Below are 19,979 nucleotides of genomic sequence, written 5' to 3' on the forward strand. Positions count from 1 at the left end.
TCAGTAGAGGGCCCTTTGGACAACAGCACTCATTCCAAGCGGAATCTACTGTGTCCCTGGCAGGGGCCAAACCTCATCACACTGGACACTCACAGGAATGCACACTAGAAGCCATGTTTGACGCCATTTTCTGGCAGGAGAAACTGAAGCATGGGCAGCCAACCGTCCATCCCAGCGGCAAGGAAATTGTAAAGGCCATGGTTCCAACTGGGACCAACAAATACTGATCGGGACCATGCCACTGTATGTCTTACAAGAAAAATTCATTTTACTTACAAGAAAAATTCATTTTAAAAATGCATGAATATGCTTTGGTGCATTCCTAGGCTTTAACACAGATTAAATAAATGTGATGTGGAAAAGCTAGATAATATTTAGCCCAGCCTTTGCATTCACCCTCCGGACTTGGACGCTGTATAAAAGTCTACAGCCTAAGCAATCACAAGAAAAAAACACAATCTAAGTTATTTCAAAGAGAAAAGAAAAACCAAAAGTAATATTTACCCATTATGGGGATGATCAAGTTCAATTTAAAAAGCAAACAAGAAATCTTTGTAACCTTGGGATAGGTAACGATTTCATAGATATAACACAAAAAGCATTAATCATAAAAAGCAATATCAATAAATTAGACCTTTATCAAAATTAAGTACTTTTGCTCTTCAAAAAACCATTTAGTAAACTAAAAGACTGGAAAACTATGTTCACAGTACATACCATCGACAAAGAACTGACACTTAGAAAATATAAACAACTCGTAACACTTACTATTAAGAAGAAAACCAGCTCAAAAGATGGGCAGAAGATTTGTACAGACACCTCACAAAAACAAGTAGATAGATGGTCAATAAACACATGACAAACTCAGCATCATTACACGTTAGGGAAATGAAAATCAAAGCCACAAGGAGCGCCCCCTGGGTTGGTTAAGCACCTGCCTTCTGCTCCAGTCATGATCCCAGGGTCCTGAGATGGAGCTCAGTGTCTGGCTCTCTGCTCAGCAGGGAGCCTGCTTCTCCCTCTCTCCACTCATGCTCTCTCTCACATACTCACTTTATCCCAAATAAATAAAATCTTTAAAAAAAAATTTTAAAGCTACTATGAGATATACCTCACACAGTCCAAGATGGCTAAAATCAAAAAGATAGTAACAGGAGGTGACAAGTATGTAAAGAAATTGAAACCCTGGGGCGCCTGGGTGGCTCAGTGGGTTAAGGCCTCTGCCTTCGGCTCAGGTCATGATCTCAGGATCCTGGGATCCAGCCCCACATCAGGCTCTCTGCTCAGCAGGGAGCCTGCTTCCCCCACCCCCCGCCTCTCTCTGCCTGCCTCTCTGCCTACTTGTGATCTCTGTCTCTGTGTCAAATAAATAAATAAATAAAATCTTTAAAAAAAAAAAAAAAGAAAAAGAAATTGGAACCCTCAAGCATTGCCGGTGGAAACAAAATGGCGCACCCACACTGGAAAACAATGTCTTAGTCCATTCGGGCTACTCTAACAAAATACCACAGACTGCGTGGCTTATAAACAGCAGAAATGTGTTGCTCATAGTTCTGGAGGCTGGAAGTCCAAGATTTTGGTACCAGCATGGTCGGGTTCCAGGGAGAACTCTCTTCCATGCGGAAGACTCCAAACTTCTGTGTCCTCGCATGGCAGAAGAGATGAGGAGCTCTCTCAGGCCTTTTTCATAAAGGCCCTAATCCCATTCCTAATCATCTGATCACTTCCAAAAGGCCCTACCTCCCAAAACCATGACCTTGGGGATTAGGGTTTCAACATAAAAATCTGGGGAGGACTCAAACCTTCAGACCAAAGAAACAATACAGCAGTCTCTTAAAATGTTAAGTACAGGGGCGCCTGGGTGGCTCACCTGGGTGGTTAAAGCCTCTTTAACCACCTGGGTGGTTAAAGCCTCTGCCTTCAGCTCAGGTCATGATCCCGGGGTCCTGGGATCGAGCCCCGCATCGGGCTCTCTGCTCAGCAGGGAGCCTGCATCCCCCCCCCCCTCTCTGCCTGCCTCTCCGCCTACTTGTGATCTCTGTCTGTCAAATAAATAAATAAAATCTTTAAAAAAAAAAAAAGTTAAATACAGATTTACCACGTGACCAGCAATTCCACTCCTAGGCCTGTACCCAAGAGAAAGGAAAATACGTGTCCGTACGAAAAGGAGAATATGAATGTTCACAGCAGCATTTTTAATAATAGCCAAAAAGGATAAAAAACCCATATAGCCATCAATTGGTGAATGGATTAAATAAAAGATGATATAGTCATACATTGGAATACGATACTATTTAATAATAAACAGGAACAAAGTATTGGATGAAAGAAACCAAACACAAAAGATCAACATATTGTCTGACTCCATTTACATGAAATCTCCAGAAAAGGCAACTTTGGAGAACAGAGAAAGATCAGTGGCTGCCTAGGGACAAGAGGTGGAATGGAGAATAACCTACAAACGAATATACATCTTCTTTGGTAGATGATGGAAATGTTCCAAAATGAAATTATGGTGATTATTGCACAACTCTGTGAATATTTTAGAAATCACTGAATTGTACCCTTAAAAGACGTATGTTTTATAGTACATAAGTTATACATCCAAAGCTTTTTAAAAAAATACTCAGCTTCATTAGTCGTCACTGAGATGCAAATTAAAGCCACGAGGAGATGCCACTACACAGCCACTAGAATGGCTAAAATTTTAAAGACTGACAATACTAAGTATCAGTGGGAACATGGAACAACTAGAATTCTCATACACAGCTGAGGAAGATATAAAATGGTGTACTGGGTGTGAATAACATCCCCCGAGATGATATGTCCAATCTTAACCCACGGTTGTTGTAAATGTGATCTTATTTGGAAAAAGGGTCTTTGTAGATGTAATTACACGGAGGATCCTGAGATTAAGATCATCCTGGATTTAGGGTAAGCCCTAAATATAACGACCAGTGTCTTTACTAGAGAAAGGAGAGGGAGATTTGACGCGCACACACACACACACACACACACACACACAAAACACTGAGAAGGTGGCCGTGGGAACACAGAAGCCAACTGGTTTGCTGCCCAAACCAAGAAATACCAGGAGTCACCAGAAGCTAAAGGAAGCAAGAAAGGATCCTCCCCCTAGAGCCTGCAGAGAGACCATGACCTGTGAAAACCTTGCATCCAGACTTACCTTTAGAACTAAGAGAGAATAAATGTCTGTTGTTTTAAGACACCAAGTTCATGGGAACTTGCTCAGGCAGCCCTAGGAAACTAATGCAAGTGGCAGAATCACTTTGGCAGTTTCTTACATAGAACTGAGCAATTGGATTCCTGAGTGCTTATCCAAAAGAAACAAAGACAAAGACTTATATGTGAATGGTCATAGCAGTTTTTTTACATAATCAGCCCCAAACGAGAAACAATCCAAATGTACTTCAACAACAGGCGAATGAATTAACAATATGTGGTAAAACCATACAGTAAATCATCACTCAGCAATAAAAAGGAATGAACTACTAATACACAGGACAACATAAATGAATCTCAAAAATCTCAAAAATGCTGAGTGGAAGTAGACAGACTCAACAGTACACACAGTTTGTTTCCATTTATATGAAATCCTAGAAAATACAGACTCGTCTACAGTAACAGAAAACATTACTGATGGCTGCTTGGGAGCCAAGGTGGGGGAGACACTGACCGTAAATCAAGATGAAATTTCTAGAAGGGACTGAAAGGTTCTCTATGTCAACTATGATGGTGGTGTCACAAGTGTATACACCTGTCACAACTTGTCAAATTGTACACTATAAATGCGTGCAAATTATTGTACATAAATTATACCTCAATAAAGTCAATTAGAAAATAAGAAAGTTCATGAATAACTGACCATTTTCCGCTTAACCTTTAAAACTTAATTGCCTATACTTTGTTCTAACCAGTAACATGTTCATATGCAAATTTAAATAAGTATCAAAGGAATTCTTTAAAGTAAAGAGGAAGACAACTTGCTCTACCTACTCAACGTGTTTCACATGTTGAAAGTGGAAAAAAGCTTTGAGTCAGAAGACCTAGTTCTGAGTCCTAGTTCCACACAGCAACCAAGTGGCCTTGGGCAAGTCATGATTTCCTCAAGCCTTGGTTTCCACTCCATAAATGTGGATGACATGAGTCATTATCTCACAGGCAAAGGGTAAGGTTGCAGTAGAGTAAAAGCTCCTTTGCACAGGGATTCTATCTTAGTTTAAGTCATAATTCCAGTGTCTAGCAAATAATGGACGCTCAATAAATCAACAGAATGAGTAACATAAACGTAAAGCTAAAAGGTGAGAAAGACAACATACACAATGCCATTGGGTGACATTCATCTCTTTCTCAGCACTGTTGTAGACTAATTCAGAAGGATCCTCTCCTCTCTGAATCCATCTTTAATATATTGTCCATATCACAGGCAGACTCTAGCATGAAAACTTCAGGTCCCTGGTGAAAACTTGTTATAACTCGGGTCATTATAGGACAGATTTTGTATATATATTTTTTAAGATTTCATGTATTTATTTGAGAGAAAATGAGAGCAAGCAAGGTCACAGAAGGAGAGGGAGAAGCAGACTCACAACTGAACAGAGCCCGATGCAGGGATCGATCCCAGGACCCCAACATCATGACCTGAGCTAAAGGCAGATGCTTAACCAACTGTGCCCACCCAAACACCGCCAGATTTTATATTTTAAATCCACAGAAGTACTGCCCTAAGACAAACTCACTTGTACGATTCTAAATTCTACAAGCACAAGAACTGTGTCTGTTTTAGTTCCCATTGGTCCTTACTTCTAATACTTGCCTAATATAGAGTAGACAACACAGCAGCATGGGTAAAGGCTATGTAACCAGATAAAACAGGAAAGAGGGCCTTTTAAGAAAGACAAAGTGGCTGATGGGTAGAGAACAGGGAGACTGTCATGTCTCATGAGGCTGTAGGAACACGCAGGGTCCAAACCATGCAGGACATTGTATGCCATGTGAAGTCTTCTCTTTCTCCGAAGAGCAACAGAACATCATGGAAGATTTTTAAACAGGTGGTTGACAGAGGGGGGAGGAAGGAAAAGGACCTAATTAGACTTGCACTTTGAAAAGATCACTCTCCATAGTGTGCAAAGGACTGGTTGTGTGGAAGAAAGAGGACAAGGGAGTTGTAAGGGTGTAGAATAAGAGTAGACCAATACAGAGACCATTGCGACATCCATTAAAGAGATAATGGAAACTTGGTCCAAGGTGGTGGAGACAGAAAAAGTGGACATGTCACAGACATGTGTAAACAAACCAACAGAACTTGATTTGGGAAGTGAGAAAAAGGAGAACACTCAATTCTTCTGAACCTTAAGTCTTCATCCGTAAAACAGGACTGTTATTACCCCATCTGCATAATATCTATCTGCTATGGTAACAACATGAAATACTATAAATTTTACCAACTTAACGTAGATCCTGAGATGTAATAAATGCTTAAAAAAAAAAAAAAAGGAAGTCACCATAGATGTTATTATTGCCACCCATGGAATAGCAACTACCAGAAGCGCAACCCCAAAGGTGGAAAACAGGATTTTTCCTGTAGTTAGATTCATCTCCTCTGTGCTGAAGACACAGATCACAACAGGCAGCCACTGAGACAAATGTTCCCAATAAACACATCTGATCGCACAGATACTTCATCTGAACCAATCTCAGTCCTAGGAAACCATTACTAAGAGAAAGAACAACTGTGATGATCACAGTCCGGTAAACTGAGGCATCAGGGTTGCCACAAAGACCAAGAAAAGCAGGGTAAGGAAATGGGTGTCGTGATTCTCGCCGGTGAGCAGATCCAACACGACTAGGCCCGCATCCTGACCAGCATGAATGTGTATCCCCCAATGTCTCTGGTTCCCTTATTGACAAGGCCCTGTCATCCCTTGGCTTAAGACTGTGAGTCTGCTGGCCATGCAACCAAGCCCTTCCGGCTCCCGGCCCCTAGCTACAAGTACACGAAGGATCCCAGACCACGGAGAGGCCGACATACCTTAGCTTCGCGCTCTCGTTCCTCGGCGGTCGGGGTCCGCTTCATGCTGCCGCTACAGCCGTCTTCGCCACTGCTAGCCGCGTAGATCCCTCTCCCTGGACCCCGCCTCCTGCTTGTAGTTCTCTCGGCATCCTGCTCCCGCCCAGCGCCGTTCTCCGTCAGATCCACGAGAACTACCATTCCCAAGATGCAAGGCGGCAAAGCTCGAGAGCGCCTCGGGGTCTGGGGCACGAGAATTTCCCAGGGCCGAAATCTACGCAGCGAGCGGGCGGGTTAGAGCAGGAGCAAAACTACATTTCCCAGGAGGCAACGGAGCCTGCCATGTTTTTCCCGTGCTCCTCTCCGCCAGGCGCCCAACACGCCGTCGGCGCTATAGCAACGGTAGCTAGCTGCGGGGAGAGAGTGGCGGTGAGTACTCCGGGGGAGTCGAGGGGGGCGGAGGTGGCCCACCCTCTACGTGCAGCATGGGTCGGGGTCCTGGGGTCTGCCCTATGTCCTAGAGAAGGCCTTAGAGTTCTGCTCGCCTGAAAAGCAGCCCGACACGAGACACCACATACCCAGGCCTGAATCACAGCCCGCCCATTATCCCCACGCCCAGCACCGGTTTGAAATTTTACATCCTACCCTGAAACCCTAGGTGATGAGAGTTGATGATCATTGCCGTGCCTATCCAAGTACCTCAAGTAGAAGGGCACATAAACACAGTTATTTCGTTAGCCCTGGTTGAAGGGTTCGTTGGTAGACCCTTAAGCCTCCTGAATGGCCTATTGTTTGCTTAATTATTTATAATTATTTGTTTATCGTCTGGTTACCCCCATAGCCTATTAACTACATAAAGATGGAGTTCCTGTTTACCGTGTTAGTCTCAATGCTAGGTATTCTTTTAATCATGAAGTAAATATTAATCTCGGTGCCCGCCTTGACCCAGACACTGTTTCCTACCGCTGTGCATAGGACTGATACCGGTCCCGAGATGCTTATACCTTATTAGTGGAGACGAAGTAGAAATGAGCTAGTGAACAAATAAGAAATTTTAGGTATGATCATTGTTACGACGGAAATAAACAGTGATGACTTTGGGAGGAAGAGTACTCTGACAGAGGGTGATCAGGGAAAGCATCTCTGAGGAAGTGACATTTGAGCTGAACCCCAAAGAATGAGGAGCCAGCTGATGCAAAGGCTTTGAGCAAGACGAGGGTACCAGGGCCTTGAGGAACCTAAAGGAATGTTGAGTGAGCATGGTGAGCAAGGAGGGATAACATTAGTTGATGTCGAAGATACGTAACAGCATTGCACAGGGTTTGTTTATCTCGGCGCTCTTAACATTTGGGGCCACATAATTCTTTGTTGTGGTTCCTGTGCACTGCAGGACATTTAACATCATCTCTGGCCTCTAGATGCCAGTAACGCTGCCTTCCACCTTCCCAATCAAGACAATCAAAAATATGACCAGATAACCCCTACTTAAATGTGTGACCTTGGACAAGTTACCAAAGCTTCCTCTTGTTTTTTTTTTTTTTGTTTTTGTTTTTGTTTCTTTTTTTCATTTGTAAAGTAGGAATCATTTGAGTAACAACCTCATAGGGATATTGTGAGATACTTGATTAATGCACATTAACGGAGCACTTAGAAGAGCCCCTGGCACATTTTAGTAAGCATTCAGTAAATGTTAATCCCACTACCATTATTATGAAAGCTACTGTAACTCTATCATGGCGGAGTTACCATTTTCACAAGTGTCCTGTGTTTAAACTGCTTGATGATTTGGTTCCCAAAACTGATCGTTCCTGTAGCAGTGTTGCCAAAAGAAGTAGGAGGTGATCTCTCAAGTATATGTCTGTTCGTTGTTTAATGCCACAGCTGAATGCAGTGGTTCTCCACCTTTGACAAGTTATAATAAAGGTTAGGAGCCCTTTTCCTAAAGATATTGCATACACACATAGACGCATACAAGATGTTATAAACCATCTCTCGGGTCTACAGACCCTCAAGCTCCATGGATTCCATTTCATTCAGCAACTATTTAGCAAATGCCTGCTGTGTGCCAAGCTCTGTGTTGGCCTCTGAGAATACCATACAGAGGTGCACAAGACAAATAAGCTGGGTATTCTCTTGGACTTTACATTCTAGGCCCACCATTCTAGAGATTGAGAAGCTCTGCCTTAGGGCACCTTCACTTTGTTTGCATTTGGCTCTTGGGGTGGTTTGAAATAAAATATAAACTCTTTTTTTTTTTTCCATATCCTAGACATGCACAGACCATTTATATCCACGTACAAAACTGAGTTACTGTGGTGCATCTCTGAAGAATAGAAACTGTAAAGATGCCAGAATTAACTGGACAGCTTGTATGTTGAGGTGGGAAGCCCTGGGACTAGGCCTCATGGCAACAAAGAAAGGACAGAACAAAAACAAATTCAGCTGGTCAATTTATGAAACATCTTTCACAAAACTGGGACCTACCCACTCATTTGTACACCAAGTTAAAAATTAATATTCAAGTAATACTGACATCCCAGGCAAATGGGCTAACTACTTTTGATTTACCATCTCATTCTTAGAATAACTCTATAAGATACCTCTTCTCCATTTTTTTAAAGTTAAGGAACTGTGGCAACTGGCTGGCTCAGTTTTCAGTAGAGCACGTGACTTTTGATCTCGGAGCCACGAGTTTGTGTTGGGGGTAGAGTTTACTTTAAAAATATATATATAGGGGTGCCTGGGTGGCTCAGTGGGTTAAGCCTCTGCCTTCAGCTCAGGTCATGATCTTGGGGTCCTGAGATCGAGCCCCGCAACAGCTCCCTGCTTAGTGGGGAGCCTGCTTCCCCCTCTCTCTCTCTGCCTGGCTCTCTGCCTACTTGTGATCTCTGTCTGTCAAATAAATAAAATCTTTAAAAATAAAATAAAAATAAAAAATAATATATATATGTGTGTGTATATACATGAAAAGTAAAATGACTTTTTCAAAAAAAAAATAAAATTAAGGAACTGAAACTCAGCGAGATTAGGTGACTTGACTAGCTAGTAAACAATAGAACAAGCATTTGAATCAGGTTTTTTGACTAGGTTTTTTCCAAGATACCTGCTTGCTTTGGGGGTTAGAAGGGAGTGGGGGATGGAGAGGAAGTGTTTCTTAAATTTGGGGTAATTGTTTTTGTTCAGATCAAGAAAAAAGAAGGAAGAATGATAATCTTACCTCGTTTCTTAAGCAAACGATAGGAAACTATATACTTAAACTATAGGAAATTTATTGTTGAAAGGAACACTGATTGAATGTAGTATTACTTATAAAAGAGAAGCTTTCCCCTTCTTCAAGCAGCACATGTGGGCAATAGATGTCTGTTAGAATTATAATGCTTTATTCATTTTATTTGGTTCTTTCCATTGCATAGTTAACATTATATGTTGGAAGGATTTTATTTGAATTTTCTTTTCTCCACAGACAGGCCATGTCTCGTCCCACTGATGAGACGGCAGGAGACCTGCCTGTGAAAGATATAGGTCTAAACCTCTCTGGAATGGGAGGGTTACAAGGTATGGCCAGCTGTTATTTATTATCGTTATGAACTTTGATCAGTAACTTCTTTTCTTTTAATTTAAAGTATTTCTGATATCCTTACAAACGAAGCCATTTAAGTAACTATATAGCTCTTGATTGGACTAAACAGGAACATGGAGAGTTTAGAACAACATATGGTATTTTACTGCATGCATCAATTATCAACAGCTCATAGAAAATGTAAAATCCCCCTCTGTTCTGATAAAGAATTGTTATAAATCATCTTTTTAAAATTCCACACATGAGTAGAAACTACACAGAGAGTATCAAGCCTCCAAACCGAATTGCCTGGTTTAAATCACATTCACCATTAAAATTTTTCTTTATGTTTAAATTTTATAGGGGAGGAAATGCCGTATTTAAAAATTTTTGCCTTTCAAGTAGAGTATCTCAAAATGGTTTGTTTATCCAAGTGATACTGACTTTGTTTTATCAAATTAATATACATTAAAGGTTTCCTTTATCCTTTAATCACTTAGTGGTTACCCTAGAGCTAAAATATCACTTTCGAATTGAGAATGAGAAACATTGCTTTGAGGAACAATTCAGAGTGTAGAGCTGTGTTTTTGTTTGTGTATACAACGTGTCAGCTCTGCTGTCATGCTACTGCATTTGTCATTAAGACGGCTGTTCTATAAAATATATTCCACTAAGGTGTCTTACTACCCCCGTTAATTAGAATAATTCAACTGGCAACCTTGAACTACCACAGAAAGGTGGTCAATGCGTTGTTCATTGAAAATGATAAATTTGACTATACAGGTTTTATTTTTGAAAGTAAAAAGTATGTGTTAGCTCTGCTTTAGATCTTTGGTGGAGTACCAGGTATTCACATACAAATAAATGTTAATTGTGTAAAGCTGTTTATTCGAATTCGCTACCTTAAGTTAAATTCTTGCCCTCTGTAACCCACCATAGGGGCTTTAACCTTTGTCCATTTGTTGATTCTTTTGGATGATGATTGCAAATTAGTGACATGGAAAATACTAAATTTAAGCATATGTAAAATATCATATACACAGGCTAAAAGGTATGAAAGCCCTTTAAAAATGTATAAGAAAGTTTATAAATGATTTGTGAAGGTTTGTTGTTTGTACTTGCAAATTTTAGTTTATTTTCTAGAACCCAGAACCCATACATAGCTCTGAAAAATATCTTATGTTCACCAAATTATTGTTAAAACTCTTACCTCTGTAAAAAAAAAAAAATAAATAAACAAAAAAAAAACTTTTAGATAATCTGACTTTTAATTTGTTTTTTTTCAACATTGAGCATATAAGTTGAAAGGTCTTATTGAATCAGACTTTCCTCTTACATTCTTAAAGAATGGTTATTTAAATACCATTTTGAATGGATATTGTTATTACTCAAATCCTTAATATTGCATGTAAACTTTTAATAGAAAAGATTATTATTCTCCTCTCTGATTGGTGATATAAACAATGCTATAACATTTTTTAAAACAATCTTATTTGTGGGTCACAAAGTAAAAGAGATGAGTGCATCGGAGATTATATTAATATCAACAGTTACAATTTTTAGAGACTATTTTAAATAATCCCACTATTAATTACCTTGGCATTTTTACAGAAACTTCAACAACACGGACAATGAGGTCTCGCCAGGCAGTGTCACGTATCAGTCGTGAGGAACTGGAAGACAGATTTTTGCGTCTGCATGATGAGAACATTTTGCTTAAACAGCATGCCCGCAAGCAAGAGGATAAAATTAAAAGGTTATGATAAAAAGCTTTTAGCTTTTTCTCCTGACACTGTAAAGTTTGGAGAATATGCTTTTTTACAAACTTAATTGAAAACTCCACCTGGAATCTTTTTTGGAACAAGGCAGGTTGTAAATAAATACAATTTTTAAAAATGGAAAATCTTACAAACTAGAATAATAAACCAAAAAGATGATGAGTGTTAATTATGTCTGAAGTTGCTATTTGAAAGAAAGATCTAATAGCGAAGAGTGCCATGAGTATAGCATGTCTATAAATAACTTCTGGTTTAATATTTATAGTTTAATAAGCAAATGGCCAAAGCATCTGTTTTTTAAATGCCTTAGTTTAAAATGAAATTTTGAAAAAGTAATTAGCTATTCTGACTTGTTAGAATGCATGTTCCATTAAGGTTTGGAGTTTACTAATGAAAACATCACTTCAAATATCTGGAACATATTTAACTTTGCTTGAATGAGTCTAGAATCTCTATTTCATAGAGTCCCTACTGTTTCTGAAGAAACATTGTCCCTTGATTTGTGTGCATAAAATTTTTGCTGGGATAACTTCTTTTTTTTTTTTTTTTTTTTAAAGATTTTACTTATTCATTTATTTGACAGAGAGAGATCACAAGTAGACAGAGAGGCAGGCAGAGAGAGAGGGAGAGGGGGAAGCAGGCTCCCTGCTGAGCAGAGAGCCCGATGCAGGACTCGGTCCCAGGACCCTGAGATCATGACCTGAGCCGAAGGCAGCGGCTTAACCCACTGAGCCACCCAGGCGCCCCTGCTGGGATAACTTCTTAAGAGTAGATAGTCTTTCATTCCTTCTTGTTCAGAAACACTTAGACTATCTTCTGAATGTGTGGCATTAAAAACAAAAACGTACCTTCCCATTTGTAAGCTTCAACAGGCCTGTATTCATATTCATGTTCTAGGTTAAATGAAGAGCTGAGATAGCTATGGAAGAAAGAAGATGGGGGGGTCAGGCAGGGGTGGGGCTTAGAATGCATCCTAAAGGGGTGATTCTAGTTCAGGTTCTACTCGGTGGACTTTGTTTTAATGACCCACTGACCTGCTGTGTTTTGGGGCTTTTACTTTGAGTTCATTTTTGAGTCATGATAGTGTCTTTTTTCAAAACCTGTGACTCACTTGCCTGATTCCTTTTCTGACCAGTAACACACACATGTCCTATCCGAATGAGGAATGTACGCTATGACCACTAAACAATTTTTTTTTCCTTTGTAAGCCTAATTGGTCAGTAAAATAATTGAATTCACAACCTTGACCTCATTAGTAATTTGTCCTAGCCAGAAAATATAAAACAACCTAATAATGAGCCATGTAGTTTAATGAAAAAAGGACTCGGCTAGGAGTCAAGCTGTATGCATGTGTTCTATTACTTCTCTGCCACTGGCCTATGGTATTACATCCAAGCCATTTAACCTCCTGGGATGTTATTTTACTTAGCCCTGAGAGTAGTAATCTAATAACCACTGTGACCCAAAGCTCTAAAATCTTGAATTTCACACCACGGACACTACCTAGAGGAAGGTGTAGAACTGCTCTTTTTTTTTTTTTTTTTTTTTTTTTTATTTTTTTATTTGACAGAGAGAGGTCACAAGTAGGCAGAGCAGCAGGCAGAGAAAGGGGGAAGCAGGCTCCCTGCTGAACAGAGAGCCGGATGTGCGGCTCAATCCCAGGACCCTGAGATCATGACCTGAGCTGAAGGCAGAGGCGTTTAACCCACTGAGCCACCCAGGTGCCCCCCCCTTTTTTTAAAGTAATCTCTGCACCCAACATGGGGCTCGAACTTACAACCCCAAGATTAAAAGTTGCGTCTCTACTGACTAAGCCAGCCAGGTGCCTCAGACTGCTTTGAAATTTAGCCTTGGGGCACCTGGGTGGCTCAGTGTGTTAAGCCTCTACCTTCGGCTCAGGTCATGATCCCAAGGTCCTGGGATCGAGCCCCACATTGGGCTCTCTGTTCAGTGGGGAGCCTGCTTCCTCCACTCTCTCTGCCTGCCTCTCTGCCTACTTGTGATCTCTCTCTCTTTGTGTCAAATAAATAAAATCTTAAAAAAAAAAAATTTAGCCTTAAGATGTAATTAGTATCACATTCGTATAAATGTAGATCTGATAAACCACCTTTTTAAATTAGTACTCAAACTGTATCAGATCACATATAATGCATTAATACTACAAAATAACCACATCAAACAAATGAAAATTATTGCTTTTACTAGACAAACAGAATCTTGTTTCTTGACAAAAAGTTTCCTGGAACATCCTTGAAGGAATTTAAAACCACTCTACTGATGTACTTTTCTTTCCTTAAAAATTTGGGTCATTTATGATTCTCCACATGTTGACTGCTTTTTTATATTAAACCTGTGTCTTTTGAATGTGATCTCTATCGCAGTGAAAGTCTCTCTGTAACAAAAGATTCAGATGTTTAGGTTGACATCTCATTTAGACAGCAACCATATTTCTATGGCTAAACCATCGGGGGGGCCAGGGTAAGGTTCCTTAATTCATTAAAGAGCTAGATAGAGTGTGTGGCTCTGCTGGGCTTATGATACCTGCCCAAATTTCTCCATGATATATCATTTTGTGGATTAGGTGGAAAAGGAACTAATCCATTGATTATTTTACTAGAGTGTTTGTGGTCCTCTTGGATCTTGGTTTTTATTATCCTATATCCCTTATAAAGCATGTTTAATGGATTTGCCTCAAGGGAAAGAGAAAACAATCTTAACTGATTATGTTATGCATATTTCTCCCTGATGCCACATGCTGTAGGCCGAGTAGCCAGAAGTGTAGATAGACGTGTATTACTACCGCTTTTACAGAGGACTCCGCTTAGGGCAAAAAAAGGTTGTTCTATGACATCCCAAAGCCATTAAGGATTTTTTTATTTCACTTTTGTTCTCTTAAGTAAAAGCTTCTGTCCATAACCATGCTAAAATAAAGCAAACCCCGTTTAAAGAAAAATGAAGTGAGTTTTTATTTTCAATCTCCGTCTGGCTCTTTATAAAAATAGATTCACTGTAAACTAGAATCAGCTATTGAAGATGTGCGACCAATTTTGTAAAGTCTTGAACTTGTGTGTCTCATCAAAGCCACCTTTTCTTTCTTGTCCTGCCAAGATTTTTCCATTCACTGTCAGGCATGTTTTCCGTACGTGTATATTACATCACCCCCATGTGCCCTTTCTGTCTTTTGTTCTGTCTAACCAGTTTTTATCAAAACTTAAAAGACTAAAAGGTATAAACTCTTAAGATGTCAAAAGCACAACTTATGTCTAAATTTAAAGGTAGCGTTAAAATAATACTTTCTGCATCTGAGTGTTTTCTACCATTAAACATGAACATTTCTCAGGCACTAAGCGGCCCATTTCGGTTTCTCTGAATTTTTCACCGGGCTCTTTATCTGTGTCTACCTATGCATCCTAACATTTTTGTACTTGTAATATGTCTTAATCTTAGAGAACCTGAAAACAGTTCACCTAAAACATATCATCTAAATGCTGCAGTCTTAACACACTTTTCAAAAGTTGTAGCTTACTGTGGCTCGCATCTCTAACCCACCACATCCACAATCTGTAGCTACATTTAAGTGCATACAGCATTCCTACATAAGGTCATGCGTTAAAAATTGCATTTGAGGAACATATGGAGTAAATATGTGTCCTCTCTTTACTAACCTTAAATGATAAGCCTTAGGAAACTGTTATTTGTCAGTGCTATAAAGCAGATTGTTGCCCAGTGGTTTCAATTATCATCAAAGGATTCTTCACAGGCAGTAATAGTTACATCAAAACCTGAAATTTATTATTCAGGTTCTGCACTGAAGTCCTCACAGTGATTATGTTCCTTTCAACAGAATGCATTTTATGCTGACTTCTCACATTCCTTTTCATCTTTTTATTATTTCCCTAGAATGGCCACCAAGTTAATACGGCTAGTTAATGACAAGAAAAGATATGAGCGGGTTGGTGGCGGCCCCAAGCGGCTGGGACGAGATGTGGAAATGGAAGAAATGATGGAGCAGCTTCAGGAGAAAGTTCATGAGCTTGAAAGACAGAATGAAGTCCTCAAGAACAGACTCATTTCAGCCAAACAGCAACTTCAAATCCAGGGTCACAGGCAAACGCCGTACAATTATGTGCAGTCTCGTGTTAACACTGGGCGTAGAAAAGCGCATGAAAATGCAGGCTTACAGGCATGCCCCAGGAAAGGTAAAATAAGCTTATATTAAATCCTAAATGTCAGTCTTTTAGTAGGTAGTTTTACACACACACACGCACACACAGTATTTCTATATTTCGCATGTTTTTAAGTACCTTTAGAAATAGAAAAGTAGTTTTTTGACTTGCATTTTGATAAAATGTTAATATTAACATGAGAAGCATTTGTTGAGTAAAACATTGATAATTAATAAAACATTAATTATCTATCCTGATATGAGAGACGTGTGTGAAACTATATAAAATAGTGTAATTTGAGTTGGTTTTCTGTATTGCAGACAGAAATTACATTGACTCAGGCAAATAGGGAAACCAGCTAGTTTGCTTTTTACGATCATACTTTGTTTTGAATAATCACACTTAATTTCTTTGTCAAAAGACCTCTTATAAAATTTGTGGAACTGCTTAAATTTCTCATTGTGTGGAGGCAGCATGACAGTGCAATGCGCACATAACTAAGGGTTTAAAAAATTGTGTTCTTGCTCCTCTACATACTCCCTGGTGACCTCGGACAAGTCATCTAGTGATTCTGAACTTGCTTCTTCCGTGCGAAATAAAAGGATTTAAGCAACTGACCATAAAGATCTCCTCCATCTCCAAAAATGATCATAGATCAATCAATCACTTTCCTCATTTTGAGAGTGAATCACCTAAAACCTACCCACACAACAGTTCAGTTGCATAGATGAAACATAATATAGAAAGAACATGAATCTTTCTAATAAAAATTCCCAATTCTCCCCACCCATGGACAAACTTTATTTATAATGAGGTGAAAAGTCAATCAATAGTTTCAGTAACTTTTTTTAAATTTCAACTACTAGGGAAGGAAATAAAATTGTAGCTGTGATTGATGTTCGTTTGGAAATGCTTCACATAAAGACCCAACATTTTGAGGGACACAAAAAGTCATGTAAAACTTTCAACTCATCAAGGAGGACAAAAAAATGCCTTATAGACCGAAAAGGAGAAAATTTTCTTGTATTTTTTCTCCAAGCCAAAATATTGACACTATCTCTTCCTTAGGCAGAGTTCCCTTGAAGTCAGTAAGGCCTCCACAGAGGCAAGAGGCAGCTGCAAGATGAAAGGGCTCAGCTATGCCTAGTTTGTGAGATTGGCAATAGACTTTGATATAACCAAAGCAATCACAATGCATTATAAATTAGAAAATACCCTGCTGCTAATTAACTTTCTCCTTGGAAGAGAGTGCTTGACCTCTCAGAGCCTCGTTTTTCCCATCTGTAAAACGGAGTGATAACACCAGATGAGAAAAAAAGTCAAAAGATGGCAACTCCACGGTAGTGTATTTTATCTTTCAAAAGTTGCTTACCCTCTCTCAGCCTTTGTTGGGTCATCTGTGACTGAAGCAGGGCAAGACGATCTGTATGGCTTGTAAGGTCTTTTATACTAAACAAAGAAGCAATGCCCAAATGGTAGGTTAACATGACAAACTAATGTACTGCTATGAATTGCCGTTTGAATGGAAGAGTCTGGTGGAAGTTTCCTCCTATAGGGAAAAAGAAAAAAAGAGCCACAGAGCAGCACAGTCTTTCAAATGTGACTACAAAGTTTAAATTTCTACTGGTGTTTATATACTCTTAGTAATTCAGACCTTTCTCAGGGCTTGGTACAGAGTCCAAGGCGTAAAACTTTACAGAGCACTACACAGTGATGAATACTTTGTCAGCCATTACCCTTCTGAGTAAACTTGAGGCACCATCATTGGGGTTGATGCCTTAGTAACCTTAACAGTCTCTTCAAGACCGTCACCTTTGGATCCGGAAGTTACGCCATGCTTGTCAGAAGTATCAAAGCGTAGGGTGGCTAGGTGAGCACACTAGACTCGCCCTGGCTATAGGCACTCTTGCCCCCAAGCTGCTGAACACATACTCCCATTTTCTATATGTGCCTGGTCAAGAGAAGGAATGGGAAGTACTGGTTTGAGATGTGATCGTTATAATGTGGAAACAATCCTTATAGTGAGGAACCAGTAGAACAAAGATTCTTACAACTGTGTATGGTACACAGTAAGTTTTAAGATTACTTTAAGGATAAGTAGATTCTTTTTTAAATTTTGCTAGTGATGTTTAGTTTTTCCATAATTTATGTACGAAAAGCTTAAGAATTAGCATTAATGCCAAAATTGGCAAATTTTAACACAGTAAACTATTTTAATGGTTTTAGGCAGAGCCTTTTCTGGTCTTTAATCTGGACTATAATAGATAGAGAAAATTTTGGAAACAGCAAACAATAGTTCTATTCTAATTAAAAATAAACTTTCTTAAAAGAATGTACTTTATCTGTACCTTATATCTGAGACTATGCTCCATTAGAAATCTGAATTATTTGTCATATTTTATCTACCTTAAGCTCTAGTAATTTATTTTGTAAGTGTAAACATGTAATTAAAATTATGTCTCATTTTTAACAATGGGAGTAGACTTGTAAAAAATGCACCTATTTTTATAAGAAAAATATTTTAAGGGCAGCAGCAAAATGTTTTATTTAAAGAAATCTCATTGGTGATCTCTTTTTTAATTGCCTTTGTTTAAATAGGGATTTTCTTATTGAGATGGAAGAAACCAAAGTATAGGAAACATTTTGACTTACACTTACAGTATCTGTGATTCACGCAAATGAAGACAAGGTTCAATACGTAAGGTCAAGGAATGTGAATGACTAAAAAAAAAATCTTTTAAAAACTATATCAAAAATACTAAAAAAAAAAGTCAAGATTTTGAAATATTTTTCCTTCATACTTTAGCTTATATTATAAAACCCTGAATTTAGTTTTTTCAGAAATAAATTTAGATGCTCTAAATCTAAGTTGAACCAAATTATTTCTAGATCATTTGGTTTCCATAGTAGAAGTTGTTTAATGGGCAATACCTGATGCTCTGTACATTTAATGCCAGCGGTAATCCCTTTGGCAATGGATTTCTGATTCTCTGTACTATGGAACACATATCTCTCAGTACTTAAGAAATTTTCTTCTATTGCCCATTTCTTCATGATAGCAAATCAAGAGTCCTGCTTTCCCAACTTCACTTTTATAATCTTACTGATTGACTTTTAGGTATTAGATTCCAAGATGTCGATGTAGCAGAAACTCTACAACCCATGCTTACAAAATATGGCAACAATTTACTTGAAGAAGCCAAAGGAGAAATAAGAAATTTGTATGTATTCTTTTTGTGGTAATTTTAGAACTTTGTTTATTGATCATGTCTTTTTTGATCCCTCCCTTTTTCTTTATTTTAAACACAATTTGTTTATGTACAAATAACTTGCTCCACTAAATATATCTAGATCTGTGGGGTAAGAACAGCTATTATATAACATGTTTCCAATAAAATGAGGAAAATGAACAACTTAACCAACTACATCAGTGCAGAGGTTCATAGAATAGTCCTCTATATTATAATTTTCTCCCCAAACAAATGGCATAAAGCCCAGTCATTTAGAATAGTATAAGCTTTAGGGGCAACATTTCCATTCTCAGAAAAATTACAGGTAATTTTTTTTTTAGATCCTGAATTAATTAGCCTTTTTGCGGTTAAAAAAAAAAAAGAATTAGAGGGAGTGGCTTAAAAGTTTGGAGTTATCAAATACATATGGATTTCAGATTTTATTTCACTGTGATTCTGTGGTACTGCATTCTTCATCATACTATGGTTTCAAAAGTTACTTCTGCCACATTTAGCTTACTTTCCCAGTTAATCAAAGCCTCATGGTTTGCGTGTCTGTGAATCACACAAATGAAGATAAGGTTCCACCTTACCTACAGGCCTTCACCTGGATCATCAAAAAGTAACAGTTCTGAATGAGGAAAGAAAACATGAAATAGCATCATGCTTTAGACGGTTGCTTAAGAATAATGAAAACTTCAGATTACTTCTTTTGAATATTTTATTTTTATCTTTATTTTATTTAGTTACTTGACAGAGAGAAAGCACAAGCTGGCAGAGTAGCAGGCAGAGGGAGAGGGAGAAGCAAGCTCCCTGCTGAGCAAGAAGCCTGACATGGGGTTTGATCCCAGCATCCTAGGATCAGGGCCTGAGACGGTGAAGGGAGTTGCTTAACCAACTGAGCCACCCTGGCGCCTCTGAATATTTTAAATACCAGTTACAGCAATAACTAGTCTGCAAAGGAATAAAACCAAAAGACTAAACCCAATCTTGTTCCCTGCTAATCAGCTGAAAAAACAGGGTTCATAGGAGTTTTCTGAGGCTCATTACACTGGGATGCTGCCAGACATGGTAGAGATAAATAAATACAAGCAAAAAAAACCTCTGTTACGTTTTGCAAATCCTTGCTCTCTCTAAAGTGTTAAATTGCGTGGTCTAGCCAGATGTACAAAGGGAAAACCAAAAGTGGATAAATTATCTGAAGATGGGCAAATT

General features: G+C 38.8%; 2 protein-coding genes across 5 annotated transcripts in view; one reads left to right on the top strand and one right to left on the bottom strand.

The window, feature by feature from the left end:
* FTO (FTO alpha-ketoglutarate dependent dioxygenase) overlaps positions 1-6,247 on the bottom strand; it is a 371,203-nt gene extending 364,956 nt beyond the window's left edge. Inside the window, exon 1 of one of the 2 annotated variants that reach the window (XM_032854458.1) lies at positions 6,053-6,247. In XM_032854458.1, coding sequence (XP_032710349.1) covers positions 6,053-6,232 — 180 coding nt within the window. In that variant the 5' untranslated portion in view covers positions 6,233-6,247. The remainder of the gene's footprint in view (positions 1-6,052) is intronic. The other variant, XM_032854457.1, reaches the window with a different exon arrangement.
* A 124-nt stretch (positions 6,248-6,371) lies between these two features.
* Positions 6,372-19,979, top strand: part of RPGRIP1L (RPGRIP1 like) — a 92,712-nt gene continuing 79,104 nt past the window's right edge. For 2 of the 3 annotated variants that reach the window (XM_032854454.1, XM_032854455.1), the window contains exons 1-6: positions 6,372-6,460; positions 8,301-8,410; positions 9,495-9,586; positions 11,202-11,346; positions 15,269-15,567; positions 18,653-18,755. In XM_032854454.1, the coding sequence (XP_032710345.1) occupies positions 6,374-6,460; positions 8,301-8,410; positions 9,495-9,586; positions 11,202-11,346; positions 15,269-15,567; positions 18,653-18,755 (836 nt within the window). In that variant the 5' untranslated portion in view covers positions 6,372-6,373. The remainder of the gene's footprint in view (positions 6,461-8,300; positions 8,411-9,494; positions 9,587-11,201; positions 11,347-15,268; positions 15,568-18,652; positions 18,756-19,979) is intronic. The other variant, XM_032854456.1, reaches the window with a different exon arrangement.

The sequence above is a fragment of the Lontra canadensis genome, unplaced genomic scaffold (genome assembly GCF_010015895.1).
Source record: "Lontra canadensis isolate GAN:19392208 unplaced genomic scaffold, GSC_riverotter_1.0 scaffold8, whole genome shotgun sequence".
Classification (NCBI taxonomy): Eukaryota; Metazoa; Chordata; class Mammalia; order Carnivora; family Mustelidae; genus Lontra; species Lontra canadensis.